General features: G+C 36.3%; 2 protein-coding genes across 2 annotated transcripts in view; one reads left to right on the plus strand and one right to left on the minus strand.

The window, feature by feature from the left end:
• LOC133515617 (uncharacterized) overlaps positions 1-13,823 on the plus strand; it is a 1,004,237-nt gene that overhangs the window by 571,137 nt on the left and 419,277 nt on the right.
• On the minus strand, positions 7,799-12,172 carry LOC133530825 (uncharacterized). The gene is made up of 5 exons (XM_061868888.1): positions 11,876-12,172; positions 10,586-10,768; positions 9,659-9,755; positions 9,220-9,377; positions 7,799-8,019 (listed from the first exon to the last, which is right to left on the minus strand). Exons 1-5 carry the CDS (start codon positions 11,907-11,909, stop codon positions 7,832-7,834), a joined length of 660 nt encoding a protein of 219 aa, XP_061724872.1. The 5' UTR covers positions 11,910-12,172; the 3' UTR covers positions 7,799-7,831.

Genomic DNA, 13,823 nt, shown 5'->3' on the forward strand with positions numbered 1-13,823 from the left:
TTCCTCCAATTGGGGAGGGACTTAAATCTTCTCGGGCAGAGGTGTAGGGTGAGAGCTGATATAGCTTTTGACGAAAATAAACTATCTTTAACCTTCTTTGTCTTCGTGTTAATGCAACAGTTATAAATACCAGGGCAATAAGTGTGTTCTAGAATTATTGACTGAAGTAAAATGTAGCTCTCAAAAGATTTATTATTTATAGCATTATTAAAATAAAACAAAATATGAACAATCGGAGTGACTTTTTGAACACAAACCCGAAGCCTAAACCCCGAGTTATTAAAATCACCTTACACAATATACATTTTAACAAAAGAAAAGAAAACCTTTTATTTGTCCCGAAGACGTTTTCGCTTAAATCTTAAAGCGTTGACAGACACGTCAAGGAAAAGTCGAGTGAAATCAGCACCCGCCCTTCGTGTTGTGATATTATTTGTTACGTTTCCGAGTCACCAGATTTATTTCATCGAAATGGTTATTAAAACAAAAATATTCATTTGCTAATCGGTGTAATAATAACGCACTGGTCAGTATAATTTGTACAGAATAGGGAACTCTTTATTATGTCCACCAAACTTTATCGAATTCTGACGTAAAATACTACAGCAAAATGAAAATTAGACCTTTAATCTCAATAGAGTCTTCGTATAAGTTTAGGAAAAATAAGAAAACATACGTTGTAGGAACAGATTTCAATCATTACAATAATATATATGGAATCAGAAATGGTCACAATTCTTCAAAAATTTAATAAAAGCGCGTTACAAATGTGCTGGGATGGGTGTTGTATATGGGTGACATTTCTCATCGGGAGCGGTTAGGAGGGGGGGGAGGGGTAGCAAACTAACATAGCGTTATTAATATAGCTGGTGAGTTCTGGTTTGTTGACTTCATTCTGAACTTGTTTATTTGAATGTTTGTAGAATTTTTCACGTAAATTGGGTACGGTGAGAGCTGTCATCGCAATACATACTTTGAGTTTTAAGGTTATAAATTATAAAATATATGGAGATGACACAAGCTGTGAATAATACTGTGTTTGATCATCTTTTTGTTATTAATATTAAAATATATTAAGGAAAAGTTCCTATAATATTGTTTGCACAAAAAATACAACGTAGAAAAAGCGCACTTAATGCTATAGAGGTGTTTCTACAAGTCAATCTTCGGGTAAAGCAGTTTTAGGCTTTTTTTTAGTTTTAGCATCTTCTTTTCGCTCATTACATAGTTGATAGTTTGTTTAATTAGATAGTTGAAGTAATAAAAAATACATAATAAAAAAACGGTGTGAAACGGTGTGAAATTGATTTTAAATATAAAGCATGTTAATGGAAATTTCGGTTTTCTTTCAAATGTTTCATTATTTTGAGAATGAAACTTTTAATCACAAAATTTACATATAGACAACCTTTTAACTCAACAGTATCTAGAAAAGCATTAACAACACCCAATCTTTTCTCAATTGCCTACGTAATTTACAAAAGTTTTGACAAAAGAAGGCAATTTTTGGCAACATTCATGTTGCCCGCTTTACCCCCGCCTCCCCTAAATGAGGGCACGTTAAGGGGGATTATGCAAATAACACAATACCTTTAACATACGTATGATGTGTAATGGCAGGTGCGGTTGAGGTTAGATGAGTTTCTTAGAAATATTTATGATAACAGTGCGATAGGTGTTTTTTTGCGTGTGTCAAGAAACGCGTACCATCTTAAATTTTAACACAGAAAAATGTAGACCCTTAATATAGAAAAAAAAATATTGGTTTTGCGGGCATATCACTGAGTAAGGGTGCATCTATGGAAGGTAGAGGTAAGGAATACAATCTCCATAGGCAATTAGGGAGAACTGTTGCAAAAGTGTCCAGCTGTCAGCTGTAAATAATAGTTCCAAATCTCTCCAGAGTAGCGCTAGAGTAGCTAAGAACCTAGGCGTTATTGACGGAGTGAAGTGCGCTGTCAATGATTTGAATATTTTTTTTCAAATATTCTAGGTATTGCAGCGCCACCTATTTAAGGTTTATTGACGGACACTTTTTGGTACATGATTGTATTCTTAACTTCCAACTTCCATGGGTGCATCGTTTGCCAAATTAAAGTGTCAGATAGGTTAGATCGTTAACTATCTTTTCTTGTAACCGCGGATAATATTGTTAAGTTATTTTTTTTTAAATAATTTTGATAAGTCCTGAAAATCTTACCCGTTACAGTTTAAATAAAAGAGTGGAAGTGGTTAGGCCTATATTTTTAGTACTTTTCAATATTAAATTTAAAAATTCCTGGCCATAGAAAACATCCAACCAACCAACCTATATACATATCCTGTATTTTTTTTATAGCAGTAAAATAAGGCGTTGGTTGTTATTAAGACTTATAAAAATTAAATAAGCATCAATTGTTTCAATATAAAATTACTTTTCCTGTAATTATCAAAATTCTTAGTGGCCCGTATTTTCTTTGTTGTACCTAGTTTTTTATTTTATTTTATACTACTACGGTGGCAAACAAGCATACGGCCCGCCTGATGGTAAGCACTTACCGTAGCCTATGGACGCCTGCAACTCCAGATGTGTTACATGCGCGTTGCCGACCCTCTAAAACTCTTTAGGTACACTCCTTTTTTGAAGAACGTAGACCCTCGGGAAAACCTCGGCAGGTAGCTCATTCCACAGCCGGAGCGTCCGCGGGAGGAAGTTCCTCTTAAACCGCACAGTACGCGACCATTTAGGTTCTAGGGTGTGAGGATGAACGCCCTGCCGACGGCGGGCGGTGCGGTGATAGAAATAAAATAAGTAGCCGTGGGCTGATGCCCATGATGCTGATGACATGATTGTCGAACAATTCTTCAGAGCACAGCCCATTGTACAAGCGGTAGAACATACATAAGGAGACAAAGTCTCCCCTTAGACTTAAAGGTTCAATACCCACCTTAGGATTGAGTCGAAGGGTCCAAGCTGGCATCTAGGTGCTCCTGCCCAAAGGTGACAGCAATACTCCATATGGGGACTTGCGATTTATAAAGCAGCAGTCTTTACCCTGGAGTAAAGTATATTTTTCTTAAAACATTACATTAAGACCCAGACCGAAATTATCACTTAGCATTCTAATATTTTGTGTAATTTAGGCCGCTATTCTATTCAAGCCACATATTTACACAATACTTCCAACACCTGAGTTATGTAGTTTACCGAGAGTTTCATTAGCCGAAAAGCCTAACTAATGTTTGCCTGCCCACTTATCTAGATCCCAGACTTAGGAGAGACCTGAGTAATGTCTGCGGCAACTAATCACCTACGTTTTTTATTGTTTGTGTAAATCTTCGAAATGGCCCTTTTCTTTTTATATTACCGCTAACCTCTGCCCGTGACTCCGTCCACGTAGAGGACGTTAAACTGCTTAGTCTGCGCAAAAAAAGCTTCCAAGTCTTAAGTCCCGTATCGAGTCCTTTATTTAATTCTTCTTCACTTTCCATCAGGTGTGACTATGGCCAATCAGCGATCGGTTTATTAAAAAAATGCAACTCTAAAGAAAGGACTTGAGCCTCGGAATAAAGAGTCCGTTAACCATTTTGTAGGTTTTATGTAAATACTAGTAGCAGTAAGAAATAACTCTTATTACATGGTGTATCTAGCTTATTGATTCTACATGAAGAATATGCATTTGTTTTTGGTAAAAAAAAATGAGAGATGTCTGAAAAGGACTCAAATCTCTATAAAAGACTCGGGCCTCTAACAAGTTGAAAAAAAAACTCGAGTTTCGGTTTAATTATCAGAGTCTGAAAATATCAGTCGAGTCTTAAAGCACAGGACTCAAAGCTCTTAGTCAACAATAATTATAATCCGGCTAATATCCCGAACAAATTTCCAAAGTCTATACTTTTTTTTTTTTTTGACTATTCCGATCCGGAAGAAAGCTAGAAACTTGGCATGCATGTATTTAGCTTGTGTATGTAAGAAATGCCATGCGCTTGGCGAGGAATAGAAGCCTATGGAGGAATCTGGTCTTCAACAGAAGGACATGATATCACGATCCTCAGCATTGAGGGACCGACTGAAGAAGAAGATGTAAGAAAGAAAAATAAGCATATTTCGGGGAGTGTGCGATGGGATTACATTAATCTTATCCCCCCATCTCCGTTCTGCCACCGTGGGACTAGACGCGGACTTGCGTTTCACCCTTACGTCGTCGTTACTTTACCACTGATTCGCACTAAGCGCTACCAGCGTTATCATGGGAACGGCTAAGGAGTGGAATTCACTTCCTGCAAATCTATTCCAGTCCACTATATCTTGGACCTTTTTAAATCGAGAGTGAATAGACATCTTTTAGGTAAGCATGTTCCATCCTAGACTGCATCGGTACTTTCCATCAAGTGAGATTGTGGTCAAATGGTTACCTTTTCGTAATAAAAAAAAAAAAAAACATTTTTCGTATTTTTCAGTTTTTCATTGTTTTTAAAAAAATGATTAAAGTGACAACAAAACTTTCAATTAACAAAAAAATTTTCAATAACATTTTCTACTATAATGGCCTGGAAGTGTGTTGTAGAATTAAAGTTTTCATTTTGTGTCGTCTATTTTGCAAATATTTGCCAAAAAATAACGCTCAGGTTAAGTACTTTAACTAGTTAATTACTTTCCTTTTCAGTATCAATATACTGAAAAATGTATCAGAATAAAAATGAAAATCCAAATAATGATAAATAAATTCATCAATCTTTCTTTCAATATAATTATATTCGCGAAACGAGTAATTCTACCCGTATTAACGGTCCATCGTATTATCTTTGAGTTATTTTACTCGAAGCTCCGAAGATGAATACGAAAATGAAAGAGCACTCTAATTAAACCGGGGAACTGATGAATATGGATTTGGTATTAAAAGTAAATGTTATCGTTAATTATTTTAAAACGGGTGATGTAAGAGAGGTATGGGCATTGTGTTAGAGAGGTATGGGCATTGTGAATTTCATCTCGCTTTGTGTGGTAGGGATCTAGAGCAGAGCCCAACTGGGGAAGTACCTCTACCTTACAGAAAACCGCAGCCAAATAACACTAGACCCTTACTCATAGTGTTGTGTTCTTGCCGGTAAGTAGGTAAGTAAGGTTGTCAGAGCTCAACGAGGGCTAGGGGGGGCGGGTTTAGGGTCGGCAACGCGCATGTTACTCCTCTGGAGTTGCAGGTGTACATAGGCTACGGAGACTGCTTACCATCATCTGCGGGCCGTATGCTTGTTTGCCACCGACGTAGTCTAAAAAAAAATCATAAAAAAATTATTATTTTTTTACATGAAAACAAAGTTGACACAGCAGAATGCATTACTTACTGATGTATGTTTTACGTTATTTCTTAGAAATTTCATAATTATAAAATTCTAAGAGAGCATGTACAACTTAAAGACAATTTCTACGCGAGTTTGCGGCTATTTTGAGGAAAATCACGAACGAGTGCGTATCGTCTCCGTATCAGCTCAGGCAAAAATACTTTCGTATGTACTGTCACGTCTGGAAATATCGATACGGACAAAGTGCCATAAATATGTATACACAACCTTAATACATGGGCAGTATGGTCGTGTACTATTCTTGGCACTTTATCCGTGTCGTTCTATCTCTTGAGTGTTCTCTAAAACAACTTAATACTTGTTTGGAAAAGCTCATGTAAAATTGCTTATCACCTTCACAAATTGACAATATTAACAGGTATCCTGCTTATGATTGAGCAAATGCTCATAAAATGACTTGTATTTAAATAAGACCCAGCGTTAAACACCTAGGCAACTCATGACACACAGTTATCATTGTATTTTACTACACGATTTTAACACCTACATCATTGTAGCCAAACAAAAAAACAACTTTAAGTCAAACGTCTACATCTACAAACTAAAAGCACTTAATTTGAAAAAAAAAAACTTCGTTACATTCGCAGACAATGTAAAGGAAACCTTACAGTTAAGTGTTAAAGTAGAGAATAGTGTGGGGGCGTTGAGTGTGCAGCTTTCATCCTCTCCGTCTGTCTGTATGACAAATTGCTACGGCGATTAATGATGCGACGATCTCTTGAGATAATTCTGCTTGATTCATTGGTGTCTGCTCAGGGAATATATGAACAATAGATAAACCCTGGAGTGGAGGATCTTTGTATAACTTATACGTCGTTGTAGTTAGTGTTGATAGGGACATTAGGAACTCGATGCTTTTGAGTCTAAATTGAAGAACTCGAATGGTTTTTACGAGACTAAGCGCTTGTAAAACTTCCGAGTAAGTCCCGAGTCGAATCTTTTTTAAGCGCAACTCAAAAAGACTCGAGTCTTTAAATGAAGACCCCGTCAATAATTTTGTAGGTTTTATCTAAATAAAATAAGCGTTACAGTATTATTTATGTACCTAAGCCATGTTTGTGAAGACTATGCGTTATGAAAATTTGTATGTAAAATCTTAGTTCCCTAAAGAGGACTTGAGTCTCTACAAAAGACTCAGGTTGAAAAGAACTAGAATTTCAACTTTATTATAAGAGTCTGGAAAAATTAAGTCTTAAAACAGAGGAAACAAAGAACTCGAGTCTTAACCTACAATAATTATTGTTACATACCTAAGGTTAGTAGCTCTTAGTGATAATTATAACTCGTAATAAAAATACTTATGTAACTAAAATTAAAGTTAATACTGAGGTGCCAGCATAAGTATTGTTTTGACTTAAGATAACTCGAGAAGACTATTTTCCTTCACTAAATTGATACATGGCAGCAATCAAATCACAAAAAATCATGTATTCCTTACGTCTATTGAATATTTGTAGTCTAATTTTTTTGTTTAGTTTTGATGTTGATTGTAATTTGTATTTTTAACCGACTTCAAAAAAGGAGGAGGTTCTCAATTCGACTGATTTTTTTTTAATGTATGTTACTCGATATCTCCGAGAATCGTAAACCGATTGTCAATTTTTTTTTATCGAACGGATATAACCCCGAGATGGTCCCGTTGGCACCAAGTCGAGGTCTGATGATGGGATCTTGGAGAAATCGAGGGAACTCTTCAAATGTTATAGGTACATGTATGGCGCTTTTGATAATATTTGAAGTCGGTCTTATTTTTTGTTCAAAAGTTTTTATAAACAGTAAAGAATATTTAATATTAAACTAAATCCCAACATATAATTTTTTATACCAATGTTACATAACATAAAAATAACTAACTAACGAAAGTTGTGCTACGGGTATTTAGATGCCTTATTTTTTTATAAATGACTATATAATTTGAAATAAATATTGCAAGCCTTTAGGGCGTTTCGGAAAGTGATGATCTGCAGTCGCTATCATTAATATAAAGTGTCAATTTGTTTAAGAATAATTAAAATCTCAATTATGAAGAGCAGTGGTGCGTAACTTCGTCATTACATCAGCAGATTGCTTTGACTTTATGTATGTTTTTATATTTTATTTTAACACCAATAAAATATGTATTATGGATCGGAAACAGATCTTTTTACCCAATTCTTCCCGGCGATAACTCGAAAAGTCATTAAAAGGAACATTACTACTAAATTACTACCGATTCTGCGTACAAACGTAGTCCCCATTCTCTGTGGATATTATCTGGGAATAATTTTTACCATGATTTAATAAAGGGTTAATATCTCTATGATCAATTAAAGGAAAACTTTTTCGACGCTCGAGACGTGAATTTCGGTGTTCTTGCCGCTGGTCTGTTGTCCGGTAACATCACCTGGTAGTCGTAGAAGAAATGGCTCCTATTTATAGATATTTCCTCTATGTTTAAGTGAGAGAAAATCAAAGATTAGTTCTTAAATGTGTTTATTAGGATAAATAATCAACCGTCTCCGCTGTCGGATTTTCTGGCGGAGCTGTCGGAGGAGTCAAAGCTCGAGCTGTCGCTCTCAGTGCTCTTTCCGCTTGTGTCGTCTGGCAACTTCACCTGGTAGTCGTAGAAGAAGTGCCGGCCACCCATGTAGCCGACCGCAGTTTCGTCGCAACGGTGGTCGTGGATTTTTACGAACACTGCAACAAACAATCATGCTATTTAAACAAATATTTACAATTTGAGTAGTTTTTTTCTGCTTCAAACGTGATTCGAATTTGTGACTCTTCTTAAGATACTTAAACTTAGGTAGCGCACATGCGTCTGTCTAAAGTGAGACTACTAGATAATTGCGACGATACTGAAAAAAAAAATTATTAAAATAAAAATAAAAAATTCAGACTGAAGTATTATGATCGAGACAACTCCCAAAAAAGTAAATTCTGAGATCATAATAATTGTATCCTTGCTAACTAAATATACATAAGTACCTAAACAAAATCCTGCAGATCCTACTTTTAAAATTTCCCTGCAGAACATTAAAATTTGTAACATCTACCGAACATGGATAAGTTTATTTTTGAGGTGTTCAATAAAAAGTATTGTGAATGTAAAAGTGTTGTATGAAATAGATCTAAATCGGGAACAATCTAGGCTGACCTGGTAGGTACCCCATACTGTTTTAAACTTAAGCATGCAACACACAGTTCCGCAGTCGTATGTCACGACGTGGCATACTAATATTCCAATTTGCGAGCCCTTGTACCGAACTCCGACGTGTGCCCGAGGGACGACCCTTGGACTTCCGGAGAATACATCAGTGGGCGTTTTGAAAACCGCATCAACTTGACAACTTCGGGTTGACATTTTGGGCACATGGGTCTGACACACGCATGATCTTTATGAAAAAGACGTTTTAAACACATTCTGAAAGGAATTCAAGGCTTTGATTTCCTTTGATTGTAATAATCCGAAGAAAAAGATTTCCTATACCTTTTGAACCTGAAATGACTTGTTAAAACCCTTAATAACCTTTTACAAAAAAAACTCTCTACACAAAACAGGATACCATATTTTTGGCTTCATAAGCAGATCCATTTAATCAAATGGCGGGTTTGGAGGAAAAATTTACGAGACTTTCAAAATACCCAAAGTCTCATTACTCTTCAAATATCATGATTTACGTAATGGCAGTAGGACTAACCGTTCAAATAAAACAAAAAAGAAATCTTACAGATGTACTAAATAATCCTTTACCATTGTATTTTTACGGAAACGTACGAATGTGTTATGTTATTTCAGTTAGTCTCGTAGCTACAAAAAGTACTGAGGTTGAATGAAATAGCATGATTGTTCACTAAATCTGTAATCCTTTTTTAAGTCAATTAAAAATAACTTACTAGTGCCATCCTGGCAGTTCCTGTAGTACATCATACACTCGCTCTTGAACGAGCGGCGCGCGCGCTGGTAGCCGCCGCAAATCCATTTGATGGTTGGATCACGCCACTTCTTGGTCATGTCTTCGGGGCACGGGGTGCATTTACGGTGCCACTTTCTCCTGGAAATTATTATTATCTTTGATCAAGATTGAACAGTCCTACTTGTATTGGTCATTGATGTTTGTAAAACTTGATAAAACATTAATGTACAAAAAAAAAAATAGATTTGGCAGGCTACAAACCAAAATTATGAGAGTATCATATTTGGCAAAAATCTTTAAATATACTGTGCAGGAATACGTAACATCCTACGTATAGCTTTGAATGCTGTAGCTCATTACGAAAGTGCTGATATCAATGTGAGACGTGTTAAAAAAAGCTAAAATAAATAAATATGAACCATCCTCCTCCTTGAAGTGGTTTGCGTTGTTTTTCTTCTGAGGAGCTCTCTCCAGACGACTGCATTCCTAGTGAGTCTCCTGACGATTTCGATTTTCCTGAAACATTTAACACAGACTGTTGATAATCACGATTAATTATAGGAAGACGTAGTTAAAAAGGTGTTGTTAAAAAGATGAAGACGTGGATTACCCAGATCTCTCGCTGCCATGGTGCTCTTGGCTATTATTCTATTATTGGTGGTTCTGGGCGAGATTTGGCTCGTCATGGTGCAAATATTGTCCAAAGGCAACTCTCACTGCTCAGCCTATACATTTGTGTTAAGAAAGATCTTTACCGAGAAGTCGTTCTACTGAACACGAAGATGTGGACCGGCGAGCTTTCATACGGGTACCAGCAGAGCAGCTCTTCTCGCTAACATTGTGGTATTGGCTGTTATGGTATTATTCGTGGTGCTGCACGTGATTTGGCTGGTCATGGGGCAAGTGTGCAAAGGTGACAGACTGCTTAGCATTTACATAAGTGTTAAGAAAGATCTTTACCGAGAAGTCGTTCTGCAGAAGATGAAGACGTGAATTGCCGAGACGTGGATATAGGCACCAGCTCTTCTCGCTACCATTGCATAGTGCTCTTGACTATTATCGTATTATTGGTGGTTCTGGTGGAGATTTGGCTCGTCATGGTGCAAGTGTGCAAATGTGACTGACTGCTTAAAATTTACATTAGTGTTAAGAAAGATCTTTACCGAGAAGTCGTTCTCTAGAAGATGAAGACGTGGATACGGGCACTAGCTCTTCTCGCTACCATGGTGCTCTTGACTATTATCGTATTATTGGTGGTTCTGGTGAAGATTTGGCTCGTCATGGTGCAAGTGTGCAAAGGTGACTGACTGCTTAAAATTTACATTATTTTTAAGAAAGATCTTTACCGAGAAGTCGTTCTCCTGAAGACGAAGATGTGGATCGACGAGCTTTCATACGGGCAATAGCTCTTCTCGCCACTATTGTGTTTTTAGCTACTGTCGTATTATTCGTAGTTCCGGTCGTTGTGGCGACGTTGACGTCGTTTAGGTGGTTGGGTACGGGGAAGATGCTCCCCAGGGCAGCGTGCGCTGGAAAAATAAACATTAGAATGTTTATTTTACTAATTATTAGTACTAGATCTTTACATGTTATGTATTAACCCCCCTATGAAAAAGAGAGGTGTTATTAGTTTGACGCCTGTGTCTGTCTGTCTATCGTAGCTCTGAAACGGATGGTCTAATCTCGATGCGGTTTTTTTACATGAAAGCGAGTTTTCTTGCGGTGAGTTTTAGCTATGTTTGATAAAAATCGATCCAGCAGTTTGAAGACTATCAGTTTTTTTCCAAAATGATTTTTTTGTGCGTAGAGGGTTTTTAAAATATTTAATTTAATAGTTATTTGTGTGTATTGTGGCAAAAAATAAACTGATTATATCTACCTATCTATGTCGCTTAGACTTATTAATAACTTATTACTTCAATTTTATTTTAATATGATCTTTTATACGTATGGTGTCCGTAGGCCTAAGCCACTTTTACGAGTATCAGAGGCAATTGAAATTCTTACCCAGTACTAACTGCAACACTTCTTGTAGTTATCCATAGATTTTTTATGTTTTTGAAATACTACTACTACTACTTAATGGCGCAGCGACCCAAAATGAGTCTTGGCCTCCGACATGAGTACACGCCAGTTGTCTCGATCCTGTGCCATCTCCCGCCAGTTATCGGCCTGGAGATCGCACAAGTCCGCTTCAACAGCATCGCCCCAGCGATATCTGGGACGTCCGATAGGCCTCCGCCCTACCGGGCGTCCCAGGTATGCCCTTTTAGCGCTGCGATCCTCCTCCATTCTCAAAACGTGGCCAAGCCAACGGAGACGGTGAGCTTTTGTTTTTGAAATAAGCTTTACGAATTATAAGATAAATTTGGTATAATCGATGGTATTTTACGTTCTACATTTGAAGTAATAATAATGATATATTTATCACTTCACTTAAAATATGAAGATGCGGGAATCATACGTAACAGTAAAAAAAACAGCGATTAAAAAACACTCAATAATAGTTTAGACAGGTAACTTTGTTTGGAAATTTCTTGGTTGTGTAATCTTCTTGGCTTAGCAACAAACAGCTTTTTTGCCGCTCTTTCAAATAATTAAAAAAAATAACACCACATACATGAAAAATGGCTTACCCAACGCCAGCAGGGCTATGCAACGCACATGCATTTCGCAATGCACTCAAATGCACTACACTCGTTCACGACCGATCGTAAATTGGGCGAAAATACTTTTATGGTCTCGATGCGTGTTGTTTACGATAAATCGCAATTTTGCTGCATAACTGCTATTTACTTAAAACCATGTTAAGAGGAAGAGGGACGACCGCATATCGATACAAACGTACCCCTCATTTTCCTCTCTGTATCTTAACATTATAGAAAGTATGTGTTAAGTGTCTATGTATAAATTGTGTAATGTAAATTGACTAAATTGTAAATAATAGCTAGTAATAACTTGTGTTTTATTTGTACTTGTAATTTTTATTTTATTTTATGTGTACCTAATTGGTTTTACCTAATTGTACCTAATTTTATATGGACCTTGTCTGAAATAAAGGTTTTTTTTTAAATATAATTTGATGTATATTAATTGACCATAGCTATTGAAACTGAAATCTTTATTTCGAACTTGACGTCCATAGGGTCAGGTAACAATAACTTATATATCTAGAGTTAGTGTTACAATAAATTAGATAAAACAGCAATTGAACAAAACAAACAAAACAAAACATAAATGCCCATATGCCCCTTCGTTTGACTTTTTTCGATTTTTTTATTATTATATGAGTTAGGCACTAAAGTCATGTTTTAAATGCTCTTATAATCATTCAAAATTCGAATAAAGCAAACGAAAGGGCACCGCTGTGGTTCATATTCATAAAATTGTGGCAAAGTATTTTCAATAATGTTCATATCCAGAGAGGAAAATGGGGACTATGTTTGTATGAAAACTCGACGTCCACTTTCGTCTTTACGAAATAAACATAGACTTCATGTTCAAAAGCGCTTATAGCCAGTTGAGAGCGACTTTTCAACCGGATGTCTTGGCTTTGAATCACGGGTCGCACTGAAAAGTTCTTGAAAGTTATGTAAGAAACAATTTCTGATATTAAAATTTTATCGGTCTCTGTTTGGTGAATGAAAACATGGTGAAAAATCTGGACTGATCTCAATTGGTTTCCCTCTGGGTTTAATGTTCAGATAGTTTTTTTTTTTCATATATTTAAAATTTTAGGTCCAAACCTCGCAAAGTTTACGGGCGGCTGGCTCCGTAAGGTCTGTGACAGTTCAGATAGAAAAGGTTAGGTAGGGAAGGTAGTCGCTAAAAGATCCCAAGTTCTCTTATCGACTCGTAGCAAAAATTAAAAAAAAAATACCTATATATGATAAGAAATGTGACTAATATTCAATTTGCCGCCCATCTTTATTAGTGGAGGGAGTACTCGTATAACAAAAGAAATATATTACAAATAATATATAATTACGAAATATATACTTTTTTTATCTGAAAAAGGTAATCTTAGTTAACCTTTTGTATGCTCCTGTCAAAAATATGCCATTTATATAGCAATCGTGACAACTTCATGTTTAACACGTTAAACGCCAGACCAAAATATTCATTTTTTCTTAAAAAAAAACTTGATGTAAATTCAATTATTACTTTGATATGTATATAGATATATATTTTATTTTGTTATTGGAGGTTTAGTTAAAAAGTTATAAAAAAAAAAAAACTCGCGGTCACCGATGACCCCCGTGGCGCTGTGAAGTTCATATTTAAAAAACCGTTACCATGACGCCACGCCGGTCCCCCCGCCGGCCACGCCGGTCACTGTGCCGGTCATTATACTGTCACATTCGCACCCGCTAAAATATGCTTATAATATAAAATTTAACTGCTTTGGCATTGTGTGACAATAGCTTGGTTTGGCAATTCCTGCTACTGGTTCAAGAAGATACGCTGTTTTTGTTTATTTTTGTTAATTTTGGGTTTTTATGATGTTTTTTTTGTGGAATGCATGTATCAGGTGTGTGTCTGCATTGGGAAATTTATTTTTTCTTATTTTTTGATAATTGTCGT

This window comes from Cydia pomonella, chromosome 2, assembly GCF_033807575.1.
Source record: "Cydia pomonella isolate Wapato2018A chromosome 2, ilCydPomo1, whole genome shotgun sequence".
NCBI classification, from domain to species: Eukaryota; Metazoa; Arthropoda; class Insecta; order Lepidoptera; family Tortricidae; genus Cydia; species Cydia pomonella.